Here is a 20446-nt window from a genome sequence, read left to right on the forward strand (position 1 = left end):
GTTGTTTTCACATACAATATTTTTTTATTCAAAACACAAATTTTCTTTTATAATTATAAAACATAAATGACGATAGTAATTTTCTAATAAACAAATAGAAATAAATTTATGAAATATCGGTAATTAAATAAAAAAAAATTAATAGAAACGCAAATAAAACTGACAACCATAAATGATATAGGGTAGTATTAGAGTTGCCGTAACATTTTACATTAATAATCACAACTTTGTGCGTAATGTAATAGATTATTATTTTTTTATTATTATTTATTATCCAATGGAATAAAAATTTTTCCGTAATTTATATTGCCACAATCTAACAGATTATAAAATCAACGAGTTTTTCGAACACACGTAATCTTATGTATGATTTTAAATAACACGGGTTTAATATACAAAATGCAATTCTTGATCATTTTTATTACGACGCAGTAGCACTTACGTGAATACTATTTGATTAATTATGCATTCATAAGTGATTTAATTATTTAGTATCTTGGAATTAGCTCATATATTTGCGTTCGAGACGTAAATAAATGAAAAAAACAAAAAAAAAATACAAATAGGGTGAGAAAGATAATATTATAAATATTTTCAAATGATCTATGAGACATATTGCGATCGATCATTGTCATAATAATGGAAACGTTTTAAGGATAAATAATACATTTTTAAATAATTTTTTTGTTTACATCCTTTTTTATGAACTATCGTACATAAAAATTGAATGTTTAATAATAACAATATATATATTTAATTATTATTTGTATAATATTAATACAATTAATCAATTTTTAATAGAACGAATATCTTTAAAGGTACCCTAGTAGCACAAAATATTAAAAAATATTGAATATATATATATAAATATATATAATAATAATATTAAAAAGAGATTTAATGTCTTTTTAATATTATTATTCAATATTTTTCAATATTTTGTTCTACTAAGGTATTTTAAATCTTTTATATAGGTCAAATCGGTAAAGAAATACAATAAACAAATAAAGATTTTTATTATTAACGATTAACAGATCCGTTATAAATTTTCTTTTTTTTTATATTTTTCTATAAATCCCAAGTAAAACAAGTACCTTATATAAGTATCGAGGAAACTAGTATAACCTGACCTCGTGATCATGATATACGCAGTCACCATTCGCCATTGGTGTAGGTGGTTGACCGCGTATGATTATTGTAAAAGATCCTCTTACTATTTTACAGTCAAAGATAACATTCTTAACATTCTTACTATTTATTTAATTAAATTAAATTTAAAAAAAAAAAAAAACAACGAAGAAAATATCATCGTCACAAAATAATCTGTTGGAAATGATTTAAAAAAAAAAAAAAGAAAAAGAAGTTCATGTTAAGTTTCAAAATGGCCGCCGGCAAGGGTCGATCGCATTGGATAAATACGAGAAAACAAATGATGAAATAAAGCAATGATGGCGTTTAACAACGTTTATTTTCAAGAATTAACGTGTCGCAATTCAATAATTACATGCATTTCGTATTTATGTAAGAAATTCTATTGAAAGAGATAAACAGATAGATAGATAGATACATAGATAGATAGATAAATAGATTGGATATACAGTAGACATTAAGGGGTGTTTATATAACTAATTTGTGGCTTGTTCTCGATCTGTTCGTTCGAATAATTGCAACATTTTTTTTTTTTTTTTTTTTTTTTTTTTTTTACATATATAGGAAATATGATGTATTGTGAATAATAAAAACGTTAACTTTAAGTTCAGTATGTCAGTTCATGATGATCATATTTGGTATCCTGTTATTGGGGATCATGTTATTGATTAAATATATGCATTAAAGATTGAAGTATAATGAGTAAATTAAAAATCATATATACATATCGAATCTCTCTTGTGTTTACAAAGGTATCAACATAACAGAAATCACGTTGGTTTATGTATGTCGGTGACAGCGGTGTGACACTGGTTCTGGTTCCTCGCTGCTTGAGGTTGTCTCGTGTATCCATAGTAAAGGATATGTAATACTTGATGAGGAAAAGTGTGAGAGAGAAAGAGAGAGGGGAAAAATCTTTTCTTCCTTCTCTCCCTCTTCCGCACCCTTCCTCCTCCTCCTCCCCCACTTAACCTACCTTCGTGATTTTTATATCAACATTTAGTTTACACCAAGACATCGTAGGCTTTGCAACGTGTGTTCTCGCGTTAGCTTCAATAAAACACTTTTTTGCGAACGTTTTTCTATCGATCATTTTCGTTTATATTTCTAGTTTCTTTTTTTTTTTTTTTTATATATAATTATACTTTGATCATTCTCAGTGATCCGTAGAAAAACGATTGATCAACGATTTCGATCGATCATCATAACCAATTCGATATTTCATTGAACGTTTGTTGAACACACTAGCAACACGTGTGTTATTGAGAATAAGAAAGTAATCGAGAAAAAGGAGAAAAGGGAAAAAGGGTATAACAACACAAGGAGAATTAATAATAATAATAATAATAATAAATAATAATAATAACAATAAAGAAAAGAGGCAACGTGTCGGATTATCCGTTGGTGGCCGATCGAAACCGAGAAAGCGAGCTGTTCTAAGGTTTCCTCGGATAGCACGGTGAAGCCAAGTCGTGGAGTCTGTCCGAGTTGTAACGAGAGCGAGACTGAAAGAGAAAGACAAAAAATAAGATAATAAATAAAATAAAGAAAGAGGAAGAAAAAAAAGAAAAAAAAAGAAGAAGAAGAAGAAGAGAGAAAGATTACTTTCTTTTCTATTCATTTTCTTGTTTTTCCCCCTTTTTTTCTTTTTCTTTCCCTCTTCCTCCTGTTCAAAGGTTTAACCGTAAAGTGTTTAAATCTTTCGTGATCACGTGTCAATCATGGATCACGGTAATGGAAGTGGAAACGAGGCTGGCAGTTCACCAGACACCGTACTGGCACGTTCCTCGTCAGACGAAGATAGAAGAAGAAATCCTGAAAGTACTTCCGGTGAATACGTCACCGTTGCCGAGAGTAGCTCCAGTTTGGATACTTTAGCCGGTCAATCGGGTACAGCTGAAACTATTGCAGTTAGTACTACCGGGACCACTAGTAGTAGTAGTACGTTAACCAACGAGAACAAGAAAAAAAAAGGAAGATTTGGTATATTGAAAAGTAGTTTTAAAAAAGATGCCAGTGGATTGTTCAAGATGAAAAAGAAGAATCGTGGTATGGAGGGTGGTACTGCTGATGGTTCACTCGAGCTAGATCCTGATCCTGAAGAAGAAAAAGGTTAAGAGAAATACAACCCCTTTATATTTTATATTTTGTAATCCTCGTTTCTGATCAATAACCAACTGTTTTTCATGAGTATATTAATCGATTGATTCAAGAAGGAATAATTGTGATTGGGAAATCATTTGGGGGTTTTTTTTTGTCTTGAAACATTTTGTCAGGTGTTATTAATGGTTAAATTCTCACGAAAATGCAGGAGGTTTGATTGATTCAAAATTGAGGATTTTTATACGGGAAGATGAGAACAAAAAAAGAATATGATTTGGAAAAAGGTTTTTGATCCATAAATCTTTTTCTTTAATCTCCTCCTCCCTCAGACTCTACTCGCAAGAAGATTCAACTTAATCGACAACAACAGGACGATAACGATGATCATAAAACGTCATCGATTATGCTCGGTGGTGGTGGTACACAGACGAGCGATAGTCCAGGTGCTACGTCGAAGAAGAAAAAGTCACATTCATTAGTACGAAAATTAAGTTTTAACAAATTTCGATTGTCGACTGATCAACAATCACAACAACAATCCCAACAACAACAACAAATAGAAGTAAGAAGGACACCGGACGGTGGTGACAGTAGCCAATCTCAAAGCCAATCCTCCCAAGATTCTCCGAGTCACTCGGACAGCCCTAAGAAACTTACTAGGAAGGGATCGGACGGTGAAAAAAAGTGTCTTCAAGGGGATACGTTCAAGGCATCGTTCTAAAGCCGATTCCGAACGGCCGCCGCCAACAGGGGAGAGGGAAAGAGAAAAGAAGGGAGAAACGAAGAAACCGGAGATGCTGATCGCAAAACCGGTGAGCACCGTCACCGTAGTGCAACGCAAGTCTCCGTCGTTAACCATCAGATGTGTTCCTAAGAGTTCTCAGCAACACGGTGAGCATTTTTATGTGACACCTTGAGAGAAATTTATCTATTTAGGATTCATTTTATCTTTTAACACTCCCTCACCCATTCACCTTCCTTCCTTCACCCAATTTCTTTAATATTCCACCCCCATTTCATCCCATCCCATCCACCCCATCCATTTTCTTTTCTTCTTCTTCTTCTTTTTATTTTTTTGTTTATTTATTTACTTACTATCCAAAAAACAAGAAAAAATCATATGAATTAATCTCAACATTTAATCGATAACAAATACATACACACACAAATACACGACAGCAGTATAGGAATAGTTTTGTATTAGTTTGTTTTCTTTTTTTCTCTCTCTCTTTCTCTCTTCTATTATCCGAATACAGAATCGTCGGATCAATCGAGTTTGGAGCAAGAAAGAAAAACGGAAATTTATTGTACATCGACATTACCATACGCAATATCAAAATGGCCGGATCAACGAAAGGATCATTTAACGCCGGAATTAACGAGAAAAATGAAATTATCGGTTAAAGCTGATTCCGATTGCGGTACTTATAATACCAAGAAGACATCTCCCGTAGAATTACGTAGAAAATTATCGTTGTTGGAAGAGAAACGTGCTATATTTCAACGAAGATTATTCGAGAGTAGTACTACGAGTGACATTGATTCAAGTGACACTGTAATAGCCGTAAATTTAGACGACGATCTCAATAAATCTGATAAAACAAGTAGTAGCATTCACGATTCCGGGGATGATAATAATTCTACTAACACGAAGAAAAAAGCTAGACACATAAGTGTCAGAAAATTTGATACATTTTCAACATTCGAGGGTACATTCGACGAGGATACCGGAATTGGTTATTTAGCTGGAATCGAAGAGGATTATCCGGAAAGTTACGACAGGGAGGACAACGATTACAACAATTTACAATCAGCCATGGCACCAATGTTGGCAGCTGCCAATGATAATGTTGAAAAAACCAAATCGGCCAGCCAGGAAAGTGCGGTGAGAGAAATATTGATACAAAATGCGCTTGGCTAACCCTTTTTTCCTTTTCTTTTTTTTTTCTGCATTCCCTCATCAAAAGTCAGGGTTTGTTTTTTTGAGGGGGTTATAAAGATTGTTCTTACTAGGTGATGAATCAAACAAAAATATTGCTTATCACACGCACAATGGTTTGGAATATTTTTCTTCTTCTTTCTTTCTATCTAATTTCGTAATCATTTGTAACCTCGATGTGAGAATAGTCTTCAGGGAGAATAAGAGGAAGACTTATATAATAACTGGTTCTCCTTTCTTATTGAATTAACATTTTGATTTTATGTTTTATTTTTTATCTTTCTCTCTCTCTCTCTCTCTCTCTCTCTTTCTCTCTTCTACTTTTGTTTTTAGCTGTACATACTTGTTAATTAATTTGCGTTTTCGACCCCTATTTTTAATGATTTATTCATACGTTCATCTGATTGATTGAAATTGGTGGTTGATAATAGGGGGGGGGGAGAATGGTTTTATTATTAGTTTGATTTAATATTTGTCGATATAGTATTAGTAGTCGTACTTGAATGTTTCTCAGGTAATTCTATGATACAGGGGGAGATCGATATAGACGTTCGTTGTACCTTGTGGTCTCCAGTTTGCGGATACCCTCGATCCATTTTCCTTGATCCCTTCTCTACTCCCCTCTAACCTCCTTTCTTCCAGTAAGCTCTCGAGTTTCGTGGCTTTGCGTGCTCTATCTATCTTGTCGTCTTTTCACAGTGACTCCTGTGTCTTGTCTACTTTGTTAGTAGACACTTGGATATCTCTCTTGTTGGATTACAATTTAACTTTATTGGTTTTTTTTTCTTTTCTTACCTTTTTCTTTTATTTTCTTGTTTTTTCTTCTTTTTATATATCATTTCTTTATTATCCGGAGATATTTTTAATCGAACACATGGTGGTACGTCATTTGTTTGTATTTTTTAAATTGAACCAGTGATATTCAATGAAATTGATTTAATTTTTTTTTTTTTTTTTTTTTTTTTTTTGTAAAGAAACAATCCAATTGATATTTCATTTTTAATTAATTTCAAATTTGTTAGTAAATAATTCAATCAAGTGTTAATTTATTTTTCCATTATTGATGCACTAATGAAATTATTAAATTACGATATTTATATTATAAATTATATATTATATTATATTATATTATAATATAATTTAATATATTATAATATTATAAAATTATATATATATATATATAATATAGTTTATTATATATATTATATAATTAATATTAAAATATGTAATTAATAGTTTATAAATTATATATATATATATATATATATATATATAGTATTATAATATATAAAATATTATATATAAATTATTAAATTAAGATATTTATATTATAAATTATATTATATATAATATATTATATTATATTATAATATAATTTAATATTATAATATTATAAAATTAATATATATATTACATATTAATATTATATATAATATAATATAATTTATGAAAATTTAATATATTATATAAATATATATATAATATATATTATAAATTACGATATAACTGTAATATCCATCTATCTATCTATCTATTATATATTTTTGTTCAATAATTAGTAGGCTAATTAAATTCTATTAAATTTTATATTATAACATAATATTATTTTGTAGTAATAATTAATTGATATATTTAAACAAAATAATGTATTATATTATATATTTGTGCATATACATTATGAAAACGTTTATATATAATATTACTTTGATATTAATGCTATCAAACAAGTCAAAAGAGTTATTGTTATTCCTCTTGTGAATCCCTTGTTATTTATCAACGTTTAACTCTTGATATTTATAAAGTATAAATGTATTGACGCGAAACTTAAATGGATCATAAGAGTAAGAGTCATTTAGTTCGTGACTTTCGTGCTAGTAACAGACAATAGTGTGTTCAACAGTAACAAATATATAATTCAACTCAAGTTAAAACTTCTCAATCATTCAAATAATAATAATAATAATAATAATAAATAATAATAATAATAATAAAAAAGAAAAAGATTGATTACTGTGAGATTTGTTTTTGTTTGACAAGAATTATGGAAGTGGAATTGAAGATTTGGCATAGACCAAAAGTGTTCAACCTTTCCAAGTGGAAACTCCAATCGAGACATTGGAAATGGTTCAAGGTTCATTTATCAAAATGATCTACGATAATATATTTCTTTTTTTACGAATGCACTTCTTTTTCCCCTTTTTTTTTTTTGTTTTTTTATCATTGGTACTATTTAACAATTTTAATATCCATTAAATGGAAAAATTATGAAACAACAATTGACATTAAGAAGAAAGGGGGTCAAGTCAATAAAATATCAATTCCTTTTTACTTTCTTTATATTTTGTATTATTTTCTTTTTGCTTTTGATTAGATACCAAAATTATAATTTCAATTACGACGACTCGTTCAATGATCATTTTCATATCATACCAATAAAAAAAAATAAAAATAAAAAAAAAAGTATTCAAAGCTATAGTATTCTTATTTTATTATTGTTGTTGTAAACCGTGATAAGATATATACTGCTGTATCGAATAAATATAGAAAGTAGAATATATATGTCGTTATGTATAATTAAATGATTAATTAAACATTATTTTGTTGTTTCATTGGAATGTTTACAGTCGTCACAGAACAATTCTCCAAGTACTGGAGTTGGAGAGAAAAGGGAGCATTTGTACAAAATCTTGGTGATCGGTGAATTAGGTACAGGAAAGACATCAATCATCAAGAGATACGTTCATCAATTTTTTTCACAACATTATCGTGCCACGATAGGGGTTGATTTTGCATTGAAAGTACTCAATTGGGATCCTCATACCATCATCAGGCTCCAATTATGGGACATCGCAGGTAAGAATCAACTTTTGATCAATTCTTTATTGTATTATTTTTCATAACAATAATAATAATATTAAATACATGAATTTATAATGAACTGTTTCAGGTCAAGAAAGATTTGGAAACATGACAAGGGTATATTACAAGGAAGCAGTTGGTGCTTTTATAGTATTCGACGTGACGAGAAATTCAACGTTGGATGCGGTGGTCAGGTGGAAACAAGATCTCGAGTCGAAGGTACGATTACCGGATGGATCACCTATACCTTGTGTACTTTTAGCAAATAAGTGTGACCAACAGAAGGAGGGTCTTGTAAATTCACCTAATAAAATGGACGAGTATTGTAAAGCAAAGGATTTCGTTGGTTGGTTTGAAACATCTGCCAAAGAAAATATCAATATTGAGGAAGCTGCAAAGTTTCTCGTTACTAAGGTAATTGTTAAGTATTATATTATTATTATTATTATTATTATTATTATTATTATTATTATTATTATTATTATTATTATTAACACGTCAACTGTTTTAGTTACGTGATTATTAACAAGTACGTTAAATATCACCTTTTATTAATTTATGTAAGGACGCGTTGCGTAAAGTTCTTTTGCACAAGACAGGAGGAGTAAGATCAACGTGATTTTTATTTAATATACGTAGTTGCATCCCTCCCTCTTTCTATCTTATTCTATCTTTCTTACTTTACCTTTTTTTTCTTTTTTCTAACAATTATTGAATTCACATTGATTATTCTACGTTGTATAATATATCTGTCGTAACTTAATAGGTGACATCATGTATATAATGATATACAACCAACACCCTTATGGGATGTTGTTTACTTAGTCAGCAATTTAACATAGTTGACAGGTACATAGTTTTCTTTCTTCGCATTTTCAATCTAAAATGTTTAATATAACGAGTTATTATAATGTCTAAAATGTTTAATATAACGAGTTATTATAATGTCGAATAATTATATGTTTATATAGAGAATAATATTAGGTAATCGATAAAATATTATATAGGTGCAGCTTTTTAATTGATTAAACAAATATGAATCATTACGACGGTCTCTGACACATTTTTTTTTTTAATTATATAAATTTAATTATAAATTAATTAATATTAAATGTTGTTTATATTTGTATCTACTTTTTTGTTTGTTTCAGATACTTCAAAACGATCAAATAATGAAAGGCAACGAATCACAAGATCAAAACGATGGCGAAAGATTTGCGTTAAATCAATCACCGGTTAGTTCGAAGAAATCATGTTCTTGCTGACGATATGAAAATAATTCTTTGGGAATTTAAAAGCTTCTTTTTTTTTTTTTTTTTTACACAAGTCGGTTATAAACAATTCTTTCTTCCTTCTTTATTGTTCGTCGTTGTTTGTCTTCGTCATCGTCGTCGTCGTTGTCGTCGTTGTCGTTGGATCAACGTTTTTGTTAATTTAATCTCCGTTAATTCATTTTGTTATTAAAATTACATTAAAACAAAATAAGTATATAATATTATAGAGAAGAAACGTATATATTATTAAAAACAAATAAATCAAGAAAGAAAAGATAAAAAAAAAAAGAAGAAACACGCGATCGATCGGTATCGTTTTATTATCAAATTATTCAAATCTTTTTGTTCAATATGGCTTCATCACTCTTCTCTCAAACGAGAAATAATATTCCTATAGTGTATGTACATATACATACATACATTTATATATGTATATATACATAAAAATATCTATCTAGATTATAGTATTTAATCGATAGAGACTGAAACAGCGCAGCAACACGTTATTTCTCTTTATTCAAGAAAAAGAAAAAAAAAGAAATAGAAAAAAAGAAAGTAAAAGAATTATAAATTAATATAATTAATAAAATGATCTAGGTAAACTAGAGAATCTAAAAGAAAAAAAGAAAAAAAAACAAACAAAAAATATAATAACAAATAACATTCCACATTATTTCTATAATATAATTAAGTAAAGTTAAGATTTTGAATAAAAGCCTAATATATACCATTGTGATTAGAATTAGTATGCGATTTAAATCTAGAGTAGTTTTTAAATAGACAGCTTAGTTATTATTATTATTATTATTATTATTATCATTATTATCATTATTATTATCGTGTTTAAGAATTTTTTCTCAAATGAGATAAGTATGAGATAAGTACGTAATAATGTAACAATAATTATAAAAATTAACAATAATAACAACCAACAATAACAACGATGACGACGACAACGACGACGATGATGATGATGATGATGATGATGATGATGATGATAATGTTTCTAGCATTAGAAAAAAAGAAACAATACAAAAAATATTCTTTTTCCAATAATTGTTAAACACCATAGTACCCTAACGGCGAAGTGTCATTTAATGATGCACAAACACAACCAAACAAATAAACAAAAACAAACAAAGTAAGAAATTCGCAGAACAGTGAGTGAGACAAATTTATTTGTCTGTAATTGTTTGAATTCAATTTCAATCGAATGAAATTCACACATACTTATATTGGCTTTTAGCGTTTTTCATCGACATAATATTCTAATTGTAATTCTAATTAATAGTGCCTTTTTCAAATCGTTTATAACAGTTACAGTTATCATGTTGACTGTTGTAACGTACAAACGAAGAAATGCGCTTCGTCCTGGGCTGTATGCTGCAATATATCATCAATTAATTAATTAATTAATTAATTAATTAATTAATTGATCAATAAAACGATTAATCAATTATGCAATCGAATGAAATAATTAATTAAACAATATATAATAAAGTAAATACATTTTCAAGTCTAATTCTATTAGGAAAGTAACTCTTTTTTTTTTTTTTTTTTTTGTCAATCGGATTTCTCTTTATGAAATTTTAATTATTGTTTGAAATAAAGTAGTTTAACATTTTATCTTTTTCTGCATAATATAATAAATTTATAGATACACTAATATTATTAATATTATATTATTGTTGTTATTATTATTATTATTATTATTATTATTATTATTATTATTATTATTATTATTATTATTATTATTATTATTATTAATTATTATTATTATTATAATATTGTAAATAATGCGTATTTTACACGTTAGGACACACTTTTTATTAAATCTAACGACTAACTAACTTTCCTTATAAAAATCGTTTGCACTTTTATACTTAGCGAACAAGCAAGCAAGTTTATTATAAAAAATATATATATATATATATAGATGAATTTAAGTTGCGACTAAAAAATGAGAGATAATTATTAAAATAAAATAATTATAAAAACAAAAAGAAAAAGCAATGAAAAGTGTAGTTGAGTTGTTGTTTTCGTTCATTTCAAACATCTCATTTAAAAAAAAAACTATAATAAATAATGAAATTTTAATCTACTAGTCGTAAAGATAACATTTGTTAATGTCGACAGAAATTTGCTTAAATAGTGATAACAATGATAAGAATGAGAAATTCTTCTTTACAATTAGATTCTCACGTCGTTTGTGAAGATTTGAAATCGTTAGTATAATTTAAAACAAACGTTTAACGATTGTTAAAGATTCATTTTAACATGGAATTGATTGTCGATAATCAAGAAAAGATTACGTTGTCTTGGGAAAATGTTACTGTTAGTATTAACGATCGAAAAGAAACATTTATTCGATCCATTTGGTCTGATATTATGAAAAGATCGCGTATTAAGAAATTAGAAATATTAAAGGAAGGTAGTTATATTAATTTTTTGTTATATTGTTCATTTTTTTCTTTTTTTTGGAATTAAACACGTTAATTAACACATTGTTTGGTTCATTTAATAATTCAATTAATTGTAGTATCCGGTTATGGAGAAAGTAATAACATGATTGCTATAATGGGACCAAGGTATGTAAGATTGGATATGTTTAAATAATAATAATAATATATATATAATGTGTGACTATGTTTATTATAGTGGAGCTGGAAAGACAACTTTGTTAAGTACGATTGCAAAAAAAATTCAATTGACCAGTGGTAGTATAAAAATAAATGGATCAGACCTTTCTAATACTACGATGTCACAAATTTCAAGTTACATGGGTCAATTTAATCCAATGTTTGTTGATCTTACTCCTAAAGAACATCTTATGTTTATGGTACATATTTATAATACGTTCGATTAAACTTTTTCTTTATTAAAAATAAAAATATAGATTTATTTTCGAAGTTATTTTTTGTTTTTTTTTGTTGTTGTTTAAATAGTGTGCATTAAAAATGGATAAAAGCAAAAGGTATTGCGAATTTAATGTTAAATCTGATGAACTTTTATACGAATTTGGATTGTACGAACAGAAAAATAATTTAATCTCTAAATTGTCGGCTGGCGAAAGAAAACGATTATTTCTAATATCCGAATTAGTAACAAGACCTAAGATTATTTTTTTAGATGAACCCACAACAGGTAATCTGTATATAAAAACGAAATATTATTTCAATAATTAATATATATATATATTATTAATAATTATTATATTTAATTATAATTTATTTATTTATAATTTATTATATTATATTATATTATATTAATATTATAATATAATAATATTAATATATAATATAATATAATATAATAATAATATATATATATATATATATATATATAATATAAATAAATATATATATATATATATATATATATAATATTATATTATATTTAATATAATATAATATTATAATATTTTATTTTATAATATTATTAAATTATTAATATTGTTATTTTATTATATTTTATAATATTATAATATTAAATATTATAACGTAATATATTATATGGTAAGGGAGGAAGTGAAGAGAGACAAATTGAAAATAAAGGCGGCGAAGAGAGCGTGGAAATATGAGGAGAAGTTAAGGAGAGGAGAGGGAAGTGAGCTGGCGAGAGAGTGTTGGAAGGAGGCGCAGGAGAGAGAAAGGGAGATAGAAGTACGGAAATCAAAGTGGGAAGTAGAGAGGATGAAGTTCAAAGAGAGGATAGCGCAGGACGGGGTGGAGGTGGTGGAAAGGTGGGATGAGATTGAGAGGGAGGAAAGAAGGCGACAGGAGGTGGAGAGATGGGAGAAGATATTGGAGTCGAGATACAACATGTGGTACAAGACGGTGGTTGCGGAAGGTTTGCCAGGATATTGGGTAGGAAAGTGGAGTGAAGAGAGAAAAAGAAGAGTGGCGAGATTTAGATTGGGGAATGAGATGAGGGAAGGGAGATACTGGGAAGAGGAGGAGAAGAAAAAATGTAGGGTGTGTGGTTGGGAGAGAGAGACATGGGAGCACGTGTTGGAGGGCTGCAGTAGGGCGGTCGGGGAGGAGGACGGGAGAGGAGTGGAGGAGAGGATCAAGGAAATTTTGGATGAGAGTGGAATGGGGGAGGAGTGGATGAAGAGGATTGGGAGCATGAGAGAGAAGAAGGAGAGGCAAGGAGGGAAAGAAGGGAGGAAGAAGCGGAGGTCTGGAACGGGTGAAGGGGGAGGGGAAGAAGAGGAAGTGAGGGAGAGGGTAGTGTTAAGTTAGGTTAAGGAGATAATTGTTAATGGAGTGCAACCCTTCGGGGACGCAGTAACCATCTATCTTATCTTATAACGTAATATATTATATTAATAATATTATAATAGTATTAATAATAATAACTATATATAATTATATCATAAATTATTTTAAAATTATTATTATTATTATATATATATATAAATTCACATTATTAATTAACATACGTTCATAGATCTTGATAGTATGACAGCATTGAACGTTTTACAAACGTTAAAATTAATTTCAATGAAAAATACTCTGGTAATTTGTACTATTCATCAACCAGGAATGGCAATGTATAATTTGTTTACCCATATCGTTTTATTAGCCAATGGTAGAAACATTTTTTCAGGAAATATTGAAAACGTTAAACCATTTTTCGAAAGGTAATTCATTTATATTATTCAAATTAAATTTGTAAGTATAATATCGTTTTTTTTTTATTTGTTAACTTTAATTTAATATACAATATTCTTTTTTTTTTTTGATAATTATTAATTTTTGTTCTATTGAAAATTTACAGTAGTTTATATTTTATTTTTTATTAGTCAAGGATTTATATGCCCAATTCACATAGATCAAGCAGAATATCACATTAGTATTATATCTGAAAATGATTCAATTACGTCGAACGATGAAAGATCTTTAAATTTATCAAAAGCATTTTTACAGTCACCGTATTACGAATTACCTAACATCGATGAAAATCTTAAAGAAATACAAACAAATTTATGCAAGTAAATTAAAAACGTATCTAACTGTAAAAATAATAATACATTGTCAAAGATTCATTCTTTATTTTTCTGTTGTTTTTCATTTTTACAGTAAACCAGGATTATTGAAACAATTCGTATGGTTAATTTGGAGGATTTATAAGAAAAATCGTAGAACATTTTTTTCCGACAATTTATCATGGATATCATTTTTGGTATTAATGAAAATGAATCAACATTTCTTTTTTATATATAATAATTTACATTAGTATTATTTTTCTAATTATACAGTTTTTTTTTTTTTTTTTTTTTTTTTTAATGTAGATGTCTATGACAATCGTGAATATATTTTTTATTGGAAACAATCCAAATACGCAAAAAGGAATGCAAAATATTCGAGGAATTATATACATGATGACATCCGAAATTATTTTTACAGTAACATATTCAGCGATATATGAATTACCATCGGACATGATTAATTATTGTCGTGAAACTTCGATGTATGGTCCAGGTGTTTATTACGTAGCTACTTTTATCGGATTGGTAACATTAAACTTATTTTCATTTTTATTCATCATTTTCGTTGAATAATTCGTTTGTTTATATTTCTTTTTCTTCAATCGAAAAAAAAAACAATATGCATAAATAATTTGCTTTTTTGTTGTTCAGATACCAAAATCAATAATTAAATCACTCATTTTTACATTGACGATACTATTGACCTTGAACAGTAACATTAATTGGAAAGATATACCACTTTATTGCATTTCAACAACGTTAGGTTCAATCTGTGGTACCGCATATGGTATGATGATGTCCAGTTGGACAACTAATGTTGATTTAACGACCATAATTATGGTACCAATTGATATATTATTTCTATTAACTGCTGGTATGTTTTATAATTTGAGGTAAGCTTTGATTATTTTAATTTAAAACAATCAAATTCATGAATTTCATTTAATCTCGAAACTATTGAAATTTCATTGTGTTTACAGAAGTTTACCAACTTATTTAGGATACTTGAAATATTCGTCAATATTTTATTACATAAATGAATGTTTTTCGATATTGTATTGGTCGAAAATTGATAAAATCGGTAAGAAATGTGTGTGTGTAATTGTTAAATAATTTACGATAAAAATGTGATTATAAAAATGTGATCTTTTAGAATGTGAAGTAGAGGAAGGATTACCATGTTTAAGAAATGGAGCAGAAGTTTTATTTGAATATGGATATGATAAATCAAATTTTATTATAGATTTATGTGGAATGATATGTTTAACAATATTGATGTCCATTGCTGGATATTTTGGAATTAAAAAAAACAGGACAGTAAGACTTTTATTCTAAATATATTATATATGACTCTTTGTTAATAAACAACAAATAATTCGTAATAAAATAATATTGCGAATTATAAATTAAGATATAAACTATCCTATATTTCAAGTTGGATAAAACTGCACACAGTGTGTAAAATTTGATTAAAATCGGTTCAATAGTTTAGGAGTCCATTGCTAACAAACAACGTGACACGTAATTTATATATATTAAGATAAGATATATATATATATATATATATATATATATAAAACAATTATACATATTAGTTACATATATAATTAATATTAGCTTTATTTGTTGTCACAATATGATATGTAAATCCAATGATGAAAAGTTTTACCTTCATTTTATTATTAGTTCCTTCGTTATATAATTATTTATTATTATAAATAATTAACGAGGATTAAACAATTGTATTTATTTTTTAATAGACAGGTTCTTTTTGACTTCTGTAACGAAGTACCAAGAAACTGATGGAATGACAGATGAGGAATATTATTAAAAGGCCTAATAAATCAACGTAATAATGATCAAGTATGTAACCATATTTATCAAGAACTTCTAAACCTGTTGAAATGCAAGGTGCTTCTGGATCTGGTAAACAATCTTCAACAAACAAATAAAAAAACAAATATAACAAAAAAAAGAAATCCTAAAAAATATTATAAATCTCGTGTAATTTACCTATGTGTTCAAATTGTACCCATTGTTTCAAAGAAATGGCTTCCAAACCGTAATAAAATATTGACAAATATCTTATCCATGATATTGGTGGTACCAAATGTCTAGAAAAAAAAAATATATAATGTTTAACTAACTTTTCTTCCTTTACCATAATTTATAAGAATAATATTAATAATAATAATAATAAAATTACTTACCCAAGATGTAAGAAAATGCCAGAAAACATTAAACACATAAAATCAATTGGTACCGATATCAAAGAAGCTGTATCAATCGAATCGAATGACGCTGACGTGACAAATCCTATTTTTATAAATGGAAAATAATTGTTTTATCTCTTTATTATTAATAATAATAATAATAATAATATTAATAAATAATAATAATTATACCAAGAGCTGAGCCAGCAAATGCACAGGACATGATTGGTAAGACGAAATAAATGAATCCAATAATTCCACCCCTTAATCCAGTGATCAGATAAACCAAACCACTGTATAAAAATGGTTGAATTATGATACCTGGAATCTAAACAATTTATAATTCCTAATGACGATTTTCTTTAATTTCAGAGTACGACAGTGGTCCCCAAAATTTGGGGAGGGGGGTTAAGTGAAATTGTTAAATTTTGATATAGGATTCTTTTTGAAAAAAACTGAATTCAATGAAGGGCACTAGGATAATAGCCAAAAAAATAAAACAACTTTGGGAACCACTGTATTATAACATCGTGATATGAATTATTGTTTTTTTCAATGTATTACCAAAGTTAAAACTTTGCTGATATAATATGGTCCTGGGTCGTATAAACTTGCAGCAATATCACGTAAGAGCAATGGCAATTCTCTTGGGAATGTATAAAAACTGGAGTAATTAAAAGTAAATGCTGTTTCCACTACTATCAGATACATCAGACCTTGTATATTTTGTATGCTACCTTGATCAACTTTTTGAGTTACGTTTATGTACGGTGATGATATTAAAATACCTATATACTTTATCGATTTCGATTTTCATCAAATTACAGTCATTGTGATTTATATATATATATATTTATTTACATGTGACATTTTGATTACTTACCAAATAGGATATAAATCTTAGAAATATTGAAGATAGATTTCTCTTGTAATCAATGTAAGTTCTCCAAACAAGCCATTCGATTTGTGTTAACGATCTGACCTTTTTAAAATTACTTTTAATCGACACATTGTTATCAAATATTAATGGCAATTCGTCATCCATGTTAACGTCTTTACGATAATCTCTTATCAATGATGCCATTTTTTTCCCATAAACCGATTTCTCATATTGATCACAGATCCATTTCGTCTGTCGGATGTAACAAATTGTTTTTTTTTTCATTCTTGTTTTTGTTTATATATTGTTAATATATATTACAAATATCAATTACCTTGTTAGAATTCTCATTCTCGTGATCATGCGAAACGGATAATTGGGACACGTAAAATTCAGCATTATTGTAAGTTGGTGGACAATGTAGATTCAAACTAGAAATAAATAAATCAATCAAATGATATAAGAATAAAATATGAGATAAGTAATTTTCAAGATTTACCTGTCGAAAAAGTTAGTTGCGTCAATAATCGAACCTTGAAATGCAACACGACCAGAAGAAAGTAATAAAAGTTCGTGAAAAATGTCGAGTAAACCTGATGCTGGTTGATGTATCGAACAAATGACTATTCTACCCCTTTCAGCAACGTTACGAAGAGTTTTAACAATTGTCATGGCTGCGTAACTGTCAACACCTGTCGTTGGTTCGTCGCAAAATAAAATACTCGGTTCTGTTAATAACTGCGACAAAGAAGTTTATAAAAAAAAAAAAAAAAACAACAAATACAAATTATAATTATTTTGTTCAAATAATATTTCTAATTAGATTTTCATTTTTATTTATGTTGTTGTTTTGTTTTGACATTAGCTATTTTTCCTTACTTGTACTGCCAAGGATACTCTTTTTCTCTCACCACCTGACAATGCTGACAATTTTGAATGAGCACAATTGACCAATAACAATTCCGTTAAAAGTGCAGATATTCTTAATTTTCTAAAACTCGTACGATATCTACGATCCATTCTCATACATGCCTAATTAAAGAAAGCAAAAATTTCAAATTATTCCATAAATTTCACGTGTCAATTCAAACAACTTAACAAACTGACCATAAATTCCATATGTTCCTGGACTGTCAACGATTCAACAGCAAGATCCTGTTGCGGTACAAATCCAGATATTCTTAACATTTCTTGCTTGTTAATCAATTTACCGTTCAATAAAATTTCACCATCTATTTCACCTGACAATAATTAAGAAAATTATTTTTAATTATTTTTTTTTTTTTTTAATTATTATCAGATATTTCAAGAATAAATTATACAAAAAGTAATCACACACAAATACCTTTTATACGTCTGCTTATCATCGCAAGTAGAGTTGTCTTGCCAGCTCCGCTACAAAATACAATTTATTTTGTTCCTTTTTTGTTTTTGTTTTTGTTTTTGTTAAACAAACCACAAGTAAATTCCTAAAGATTGCTGGTCTTACCTCGGGCCCATTATAGCCATCAATGTTCCAGAATTAACTATACCATTTACTGACAAACACAAATGTGAATGAAATAAGAAGTATATTGTTATATTATAGTTTTACAATGATTAATTTTAAAATTTGTAATAATTACCACCATTTACTAGAGGAACATATTCGAATCTTTGTAATCCAAGAAAACTCTTCAAATAATTCCCATTTTTTTCTTTTTAACCGTAAAAGATACATTCTTCCACATCAAACTGAAATGTTTGTCAGTATGTTGTGGCAATGCCGAATATTTAACATTATTTTGCATCTACGAACAATTAACATCAAAATATTATACAAGATTTTCAATTAACCAAAGCAAATCATTCAAATAAATTAATTTCGATGAAAATAACTTTGTCTCTAACGTATAAAAATAAATGAAAAAAGATTTAATTACAAATAATACGAATCATTAAACAGTGTAATAATTATTTAAAACAAGTATAATATTTAATCGATTAGAATTCTTAAGGGTTTCTGGATTTTATCGAGTAAGACAATCTTATAAACAGAATTTTATTTAACTAAGTTATATAAAGTACTGGTTCTCGACATGATATTAATCAATGCCACATGCACGGTCACCGTAATTATTCTAATTAGATAGTTTATATAAGAAAAATTAACTTAGATAGAAATAATGGACATTTCCATGAATGATGTCGTAATGTTTCGATATCCTTAAATAATAATGAAAAAAAACAAAAACAAAAAAAACAAAGAAATGTTAACTTACTTTAAATACCGTAATTGTTGTACGAACCGCAAGATGTTCTTGTCAAATTTTTACCTTCCAACTTGTTTTGATTAAAAAAATAAAAAAAAACAAACAATCAAACTGTAAATAAAATCAAATAAATATAATCAAAATAAAAGATAGAAAAAAAGAACAAATTCGAAAGGATGAAAATGATATTCAAGATGAGTTTATTTGAATACAGGAAGAACGTATTATAAGGGTAACTAAAGTCGAATGCGTTCTCCAAGACCGCATATTACACCGACACAATCACCAAGTAACTGTGGTATTACAAGAAAAGAGACGAAGGAGAGACTTATATGTCTACCTGTCAGAGAGTGGTTGTGCAACGAACTTGCAAGATAAATATATAGATAGATAAATAGCTAGATAGTTAAATTGAACATTTGTATGTAAATCGTTTAACATAATACATACTTATTTTATTGAAATTTTTTTCACATAGTTACATCATTGCTTTTTTACATTGATTATTATAGATAAATGAAAGACAAATTTTTGAAGAAATTTGCAATAAATATTAGTATAATTAATTATTAATTGTGATTCGGTATAGTTGAATTTATTTATTAGTATATTTAGATTAAAAAATTTATGTTAAATGGTCTGATCCTTAGAAAAATGGATATATTCTAAACAAATTCGTAAATTTGAAAGTATATCAAATAAAATATTATTATTTTTGAATACACGGTAATAAATGGCTTTAGCAATGAATAGAATTAATTGTTTATAATAATATTAAAAAATA

General features: G+C 27.6%; 3 protein-coding genes across 4 annotated transcripts; 2 read left to right on the forward strand and 1 right to left on the reverse strand.

Annotated features, from left to right (window-relative positions):
• Window positions 1-2649: 2649 nt before the first annotated feature.
• Rab32 (RAS oncogene family member Rab32) lies at window positions 2650-9362 on the forward strand. The gene is given in 7 exon segments (XM_015329442.2): window positions 2650-3261; window positions 3582-3925; window positions 3927-4143; window positions 4509-5137; window positions 7816-8044; window positions 8139-8464; window positions 9202-9362. Coding segments are annotated over 7 exon segments (2250 nt in total). The 5' UTR covers window positions 2650-2870; the 3' UTR covers window positions 9316-9362.
• Window positions 9363-10763: 1401 nt separating this feature from the next.
• Window positions 10764-16216, forward strand: LOC107070892 (protein scarlet). Of its 2 annotated transcripts, XM_089179653.1 has the most exons (12): window positions 10764-11755; window positions 11864-11912; window positions 11983-12163; window positions 12270-12468; window positions 13777-13969; window positions 14132-14320; window positions 14409-14511; window positions 14621-14842; window positions 14969-15210; window positions 15298-15398; window positions 15471-15634; window positions 16078-16216. In XM_089179653.1, exons 1-12 carry the CDS (start codon window positions 11602-11604, stop codon window positions 16090-16092), a joined length of 1812 nt encoding a protein of 603 aa, XP_089035779.1. In that variant the 5' UTR covers window positions 10764-11601; the 3' UTR covers window positions 16093-16216. The 2 variants fall into 2 exon arrangements, with proteins under 2 accessions (XP_089035779.1, XP_089035778.1); XM_089179652.1 differs by lacking the exon at window positions 16078-16216 and having other exon boundaries at window positions 15471-15867.
• bw (brown) lies at window positions 15900-19596 on the reverse strand. The gene is given in 14 exon segments (XM_089179651.1): window positions 15900-16252; window positions 16331-16431; window positions 16528-16633; window positions 16723-16858; window positions 17095-17325; window positions 17414-17662; window positions 17745-17841; window positions 17910-18148; window positions 18290-18442; window positions 18518-18651; window positions 18756-18805; window positions 18900-18948; window positions 19036-19104; window positions 19107-19596. Coding segments are annotated over 14 exon segments (1890 nt in total). The 5' UTR covers window positions 19201-19596; the 3' UTR covers window positions 15900-16070.
• Window positions 19597-20446: the final 850 nt, after the last annotated feature.

This window comes from Polistes dominula, unplaced genomic scaffold (assembly GCF_049000335.1).
Source record: "Polistes dominula isolate Pdom_NZ unplaced genomic scaffold, Pdom_raw_medaka contig_27, whole genome shotgun sequence".
Taxonomy (NCBI): Eukaryota; Metazoa; Arthropoda; class Insecta; order Hymenoptera; family Vespidae; genus Polistes; species Polistes dominula.